This window comes from Fukomys damarensis, unplaced genomic scaffold (genome assembly GCF_012274545.1).
Source record: "Fukomys damarensis isolate Sample0158 unplaced genomic scaffold, DMR_v1.0_HiC HiC_scaffold_34, whole genome shotgun sequence".
Classification (NCBI taxonomy): Eukaryota; Metazoa; Chordata; class Mammalia; order Rodentia; family Bathyergidae; genus Fukomys; species Fukomys damarensis.
Genome location: NW_022900946.1, coordinates 20,783,009 through 20,789,609, shown reverse-complemented (window position 1 = coordinate 20,789,609; position 6,601 = coordinate 20,783,009). Strand labels below are relative to the sequence as shown.

Below are 6,601 nucleotides of genomic sequence, written 5' to 3'. Positions count from 1 at the left end.
CTTGTCGCAGTTGCCCAATAGTCCAGTCAGCTTTGTGGGCTGGTTGGGAAAGCTGGGCTGAAGGGTGGGTTCTCAGAGCCCGCAGGAACCCAAGGGCGGCAATGAGAGCTTATGGAAATCACGAGGCTGCCGTGGGGTGGGGTAGTGTCTGGGAGACAGCACTTGACGTGGACCTTTGCTGAGGGTCTCTGCTTTTAAGTGGGAGGGAGGGGAGTATGAGGTGTCTGCGTTTGTAGGATTGGGTTTTTGGGAGAGTCCAATTCTGACCTTAATGAATGAACTGAGTGAATGAATGACCTTCCTTTTCTTTAGGGGACTAGAATCGGGAGGGGCTGTTCTGGGGTGGAGAAGGGACCAAAGAGGGTTCTTGGTGGCACCCGCTTTTGAGGTTGGGTAACAGAAGTCCCAGAGTGTCAAATTTATTGAAAGTAGTTTGAGCCAGACCCAGGAATGTGGGAGGTAAGTCCTGTGTACTGGTCTGGCCTGGCCTGGGCTTCCTTGGGTAGGTCTGGTTTTTTGCTTAAGTGGCCCCGCCCTGCCCTACCCTACCTGGTGGACTGGGGAAGCTCCCAATGTAGGTAGGTATGTGGAGGGTTTGAAGTCTAAACAATCTCTGCTGACTGTAAATACCTGTGGGGTGGGGTCTTAGAGGCCCTGCTCTTTTGGGGGCCTTCCTCTGCCTAGGCCTGTCTGTTAGTCACAAGCTGCTGAGTGAGCCCTGCCCTTCCCCATTCCCTTTGAGTAAGGGGTTATTTGTGGTGGGAGATGTGGTGTAAACTTCTCCTTCCTTCGCCACACCTGCTCTTCCCACTTCCCTTGGGCTTCTCCAAACAAGTTGTCATGCACCCATTTTGTTTTGTTTTGTTTTTTTTGCTGTTTTCCCACAGAATGCCTCCAGAAGTTTGGAATATGCCCACTTGGGTGATTTCTGTGACGGACAGCTTCCATTTAACAAATCTTGATTGAGTAGTTGTTATGTGGCAGGTATTGGGGACATAAGTTAACCGAGATCCCTGCCCACATAAAACTTGCATTGTGGCTGTCAGGGTGCATCCTGCAGCCCTTTCTCTGCACTCAGCTCCCTGTCCCCTCTCCATCAAGAACTTCCATATGGCTAGGCACCATGGCATGCTACCGTAATCCCAGCTACTTGGGAGGCTGAGGCAGAAAGATGGAAAGTTGGAGGCCAGCCTGGTCAAATTACCAAGATCTTGTCTCAGAAAATAAAATAGGTTGGGGATGTAGCTCAGAGGTAGAATGCCAAGTGGGTTCAATCCCCAGTGCTGAAAAAAAAAAAACAAAAACAAAATTGCATGTGCTTTCTGAGCCTGGTAAGCAGGTGTCTGCACACCAAGAACAGGGTCTTGCTGGCCTAGACCTTTCCTGCATGGGCCTGGCTCCTGCGAATTGAAGCCTACCCACACCTTTTGGCCTTTGTGCAGCATCTGTCTGTGTACTCTGAATTCCACTCCTGCTCTGGACATGCAGCTTAAACACAGCCTTGTTGCTGACCTCTGGCTTGGCCCGTGGAATCACCTTCTGACTTCATTTCTGCCCACTAAATTGTGCCTTTTTTCCTAAAGACATGTCTTCATCTTTGTTACCAGAACAAGCCTCTCTGTCTTTAATGGCCTCTGGTTGTTGCTGCTGAACTTATTCCAAATTAGGTTTTTGACCCAGTTCACACTTGCTAATCTTTAAGCCAAATGATGTTCACACACATATTTCGGGCACCTTAGACTCCCATCTCACATTCTAGTTTCCTCTTTTCTCATGACAAATATCCTGTTGATTCTTTCTTCATCATGTCTTCCATGAAGCTGTTAGTTGCTCCTTTTCCGTATTTTCTGTGACTTCCTCCCAGCTTTGGTGCTTGTGTTCCCGGAACTGCCTCCTGACTCTGCTCTCTGCTCCGCTGACTGGCATTGTTGGCAGTTCTGTCTTCTGTAGTCCTATTGGTTCCCTGGGCCCCTCTGCTTCCCAGGTCTGGTTTTATCTCCTTTGCTCTGGCTACAGGTGGTCAGCACAGTTTTTTACATTCAGTCTTCATGTTGCCCTGCCCACTCCCTAAGCACATGAGCTCCATGCTGCCTTCTGAGGAAGGGCCCAGCCTTCTACCTGCCTCTTTCAGAATCTTACTACCTGGGGTGCCAAGTGTTCTGTGTGAGTCTCTCTTTTTTTTTTTTTTGGTACCTGGGATTGAACTTGGGTCCTTGCGCTTGCAAGGTAGGCGGCAGAACCACTGAGCCAATTCCCTAGCCCAGCTTTCTGGGTTTTAAGTCCCCCCCCTTCCCCCATGCCAGGAGTCAGCCTACGACAGGAGTGTGAGTTCTGGGGTCCTGGCTTCTTAAAAATACATGATCCAGCCTGACATAGAGCTGGGCCTGCAGAGGGAACCCAGAATTGCACCATAACCAGTAGAGTTCCAGGAATGACCTCTCAAGCCCAGATGCTGGGAGTTTGGGCCTGGCAGTATTGGGGCACCTTGGTGCTGAGGAGGCGGCACGATGGCCTTCTGCCACAGCCCCTGTTTCTTTCTTCTTCCCTGTTTCTTCTGGTCTTTGGGAGTGTCTGATATGCTGTCCAGGATCCTTGCTCTCTGCCCTGTCTTTCTGTGTCTCCTGCTCACCACCCCCAAGTCAGTGCCACCTGTTCTGTGATTCTTTCCTAGGCCCTTTCACTGCCTGGAAATATTACTGTGTTGGGTTGCTGTCCTGTCTTCTTGCTGGGCTTTGAATTCTGGGAAGGCAGAGCCCCTCTGACCTCATCTCTGCTCAGTGCTGGGCATAGAAGTGGCATATTTTTGGCTCAGAGAGATACTCAGCAGAGGAACAGCTGGGAGTGACCCAAGTCCCTTCCACCTCTGACCTGCTGTCTTTTGTGGGTCAGGCCAGTTACTGCTTTCCCCAAAGTGACCATGGTATGGGTGCTCTGGACAGACAGGGAAGGGACTGCAGTGTAACCTATTCACATGGCTCAGTAAGGTACTGATCCTGAAAGGCAGGTGGCAGAAATCAGAACCGCACAGTTGGGTGTGGTGGTGCATGCTTGTAATCCCAGCACTTGGGAGGCTGAGGCAGCAGGATTGTCATGAGTTTGAGGCCAGCATAGGCTACATAGTTCAAGGTCAGCCTGAACTACATTGCAGGACCCTGTCTCAAAAAAACCAAAACCCAGAAGAGATGCACCTAAAGGAACTGAGGGTGAGACCAGGAGAGGGGAATCAAGAGCTTTTTAAAAGGCAGCATCCCGTGAGGATTTGAGGGGACAGTTCCCAAGGAGACAGGATACTGTAGAGTCCATCCTCCCCTAATTGTCACCCAGTAGGAGTCCTGAAGACCACACTGCAAGCAGGGGTCACCTCTGAGAGGTTTCCTAAGGCCTCATGATTGGGTCAGGTCATCTCATCTTCCTTATTCCCGGTCTTCTCATTGGTACCCTCCTTGGTTATTTAGGGAGGATCCACTAATCGGTCAAGGTTTCAGGGCCCTGCTATATGGCTGAGGGTATAGAGAGCTGCCCTTTATAACAAAGTGCAGCCCTCCTACAGGCAGCCATTTTAGGACTGGTTGTAGAGGAAGTTGGGTGGGCTGGGTGTTGAATCTGGAAACTCTGGCCTGGAGAACAAGAATTGCCAGATTAGCTGCTCCTGACCCTGGCAGGGCCTGTACCCCACCTGCAGTGGCAATTCAGCTTGTCTCGGCAGCAGACAGAGATTGGCTGCTGGGTACACTCATGCTTTTCCAGGCCTTTGCTGACTAGAAGTCCTAGAGACTTCAGGTGGGACAGAAAGTGCCTAGAATCTCAAGCAAGACTTTTGGGGTCCCAGTGGCCTAGTCCTGTATGAGTGGCCTGCATGATGTCACAGGCAGCAGGCAGGGGGAGTCCTAGGGAGCAGGGTTGAGTTTCATAGCAGAACAGGAGCCCCAGATAACAAAGGACACCTCAGGAGGGAGTATGGAATGTAGGGGTACAGTGAAAGGACTGGAGAAATGACTGCAGCTGTGGCTGTTCCTTCTGCAGGGCTCTGGGTGCCGCCTTCTTCGTGTGTGGTAACTTGGGGATCCCCCACAGCTGTGCCAAAGATCCCCCAGGGTCCTGTCTGAGTAGTCAGTGCTATTCTGGGCTGACTTCACCTCCCTCCCACAGCTCTGGGTGCTGCCTATGGCACAGCCAAGAGTGGCACTGGTATCGCAGCCATGTCTGTCATGCGGCCAGAGGGGATCATGAAGTCCATCATCCCAGTGGTTATGGCTGGCATCATCGCCATCTACGGCCTGGTGGTGGCAGTCCTCATCGCCAACTCCCTGAATGAAAACATCACTCTCTACAGGTGAGCATGGCATGCCCTTCTGGGTGCTGTCTTCCCTGGCAGGCAGGCTGCTAATAGCCCTGTGTCTCTTCTCTTCCCCAGGAGTTTCCTCCAGCTGGGTGCAGGCCTGAGTGTGGGCCTCAGTGGCCTGGCAGCTGGCTTTGCCATTGGCATTGTAGGGGATGCCGGTGTGCGAGGTGCTGCCCAGCAGCCCCGACTGTTTGTGGGCATGATCCTGATCCTCATCTTCGCTGAGGTGCTCGGCCTCTACGGTCTCATTGTGGCTCTCATCCTCTCCACAAAGTAGCCCATCTCGAGCCTACCAGCCACAGAATATTATGTTAAGAACACCCCCTCATTCCAGAACGAACAGCCTGACACACACCCATGGGCCACCGCCCCCTCTGTAGTTGGTCTTGTAAATGCGCAGTGTCTTAGTGCCCATCGTCTGTTGCCCCGCCTGCCCCTCCGCCCCGTGCCCCATGCTGTGGACATCTGGGCCCACTCACCCATCCAGACCCCAGACCAGTGAGGATGCCGGCTCTGCCTTCCCCGACCCCATCATCCTAGAGTGCTCTGTGTATAAGGATGAATTAGAGTTGTCCTTTTTCTCTTCACTGGATGTTTTATTTATAAAGATTTGACCTGTTCATACTTCTGTGGAGCAGCTCTGTCTATCTATATAGTAACCTTTAGGTAGAATGTTACCTTGGGATTCCCAGCGCTGAGACCAAGGATGGACCCACCTTCCCTCCGCCTTCAGACTGCGGAGCTTGGAGGGCAGAGTGCCAGCCCCGCCAGGCCCTGGCGCCATGCTGTGTCCAATAAAGTTCTTGGATGTGACCAGAGCCTGTGTGTCCTAGTGCTTGGCAGGGCGGGGTGGGGCGGGGCGGGGTAGGCCAGGCAGACGGGCCAGCCTTGTAGCTGCGGCACAGCTCTGCTCTCGGCGCCATTGGTCACGTGGTGCCAGTGATCACGTGATAGAATCAGCGTGGCGATCACATGGTGCCTCCGTCAGCTGATGGTCACGTGGTGCTGGGCTGGTTCCTGAACGCCTTGGATCTGGCGTTGCCGGCTTGGGCGGCTCATGATGCGTGGTGGGCAGGGTGCAGAGCGGGCACCGGTGCTCCAGTTTACCAACTGCCGCATCCTGCGCGGTGGCACGCTGCTCAGGTGCGGGGTCGTGGGGCGGGGTGCGGGTCGGGGGTCAGGCAGGCTTGCTGAGCGCCTGCCGCTCCGTTCGCCCTGCAGGGAGGACTTGTGGGTGCGTGGGGGTCGTGTCCTGGACCCTGAAAAGCTGTTCTTTGAGGAGCGGCGCGTGGCGGATGAGCAGCGGGACTGCGGAGGCTGCATCTTGGCCCCGGGCTTCATCGACGTGCAGATGAACGGTGCGGCCCGGAGGTAGAGGGCAGGGCACCCAGGGAAAGAGCTGTGAGCGCTGTGCGACCCCTTTTCTGTGGCCACAGGTGGATTTGGTGTTGACTTCTCAAGGGCCACGGAGGACGTCGGTTCAGGTGTCGCCCTGGTGGCCCAGAGGATCCTGTCTCACGGTGTCACCTCCTTCTGCCCCACTCTGGTTACTTCCCCATCAGAAGTTTATCACAAGGTGAGGTTAGGCTCCTGTCCTCAGGCAGAGAGGGCCCCAGGTGCAACCAGCCCCTTAACTTTGATGCTCTTTCCCTCACAGCACACCCTGGTATACTTGGTTCTGGATCTTGCCTTCCCTCCCTCCAGGGTGGCCTTTCTCCATCAGTTTTCCTTCTGCCTGATCTCTTTGGTGCCTTTGCAGGTGGCTACACACTTGCCTCTCAGCATGCCCATCTGCCACAGGCCCTCCTGGCTTCCTGGACCAGGGTCCACGGGGACTCTTGATTGCCATAATCATTGTCTCTGGTGAGGCTCTTCCTCTCGAACCAGATGTATAACTCACTTCAACACACCTCCTACAAAGACATTCTCCCCCAGTTTCTACGCTACTCTCTCCTGAATCCCTACCCTCTTTCTCTCTTCTTGATTAGAAAGAATTCTTATTCTTGTCTCGTTTTCCTTCTAGTTTTAACTTAAGCTTATTTTCTGTGTATGTTGTCTTTTACAGAATCATTTTAATGTAAATTGCGTACATCATGCATCTTTCATAATACTTAAACTCTTTCTTAAAAATGGGATATTCTGGGCTGGGGATTTGGCTCAATGGTTCTGCCGCCTGCCTCACAAGTGCAAGGTCCAGAGTTTGATCCCTGGTACCACCAAAAAAAAAAAAAAAAAAAAAAAAAAAAAAAAAAAAAAAAA

At 52.8% G+C, this 6,601-nt stretch overlaps 2 protein-coding genes across 3 annotated transcripts in view; both read left to right on the top strand.

The window, feature by feature from the left end:
• Atp6v0c (ATPase H+ transporting V0 subunit c) overlaps positions 1–5,160 on the top strand; it is a 6,130-nt gene extending 970 nt beyond the window's left edge. Inside the window, exons 2-3 of the mRNA XM_010603536.3 lie at positions 4,150–4,333; positions 4,415–5,160. Of these exons, the coding sequence (XP_010601838.1) occupies positions 4,150–4,333; positions 4,415–4,619 (389 nt within the window). The 3' untranslated portion in view covers positions 4,620–5,160. The remainder of the gene's footprint in view (positions 1–4,149; positions 4,334–4,414) is intronic.
• A 154-nt stretch (positions 5,161–5,314) lies between these two features.
• The window catches only part of Amdhd2 (amidohydrolase domain containing 2), a 54,315-nt gene continuing 53,028 nt past the window's right edge, over positions 5,315–6,601 (top strand). Inside the window, exons 1-3 of one of the 2 annotated variants that reach the window (XM_033758685.1) lie at positions 5,315–5,485; positions 5,564–5,700; positions 5,779–5,918. In XM_033758685.1, the coding sequence (XP_033614576.1) occupies positions 5,400–5,485; positions 5,564–5,700; positions 5,779–5,918 (363 nt within the window). In that variant the 5' untranslated portion in view covers positions 5,315–5,399. The remainder of the gene's footprint in view (positions 5,486–5,563; positions 5,701–5,778; positions 5,919–6,601) is intronic. The other variant, XM_010603540.3, reaches the window with a different exon arrangement.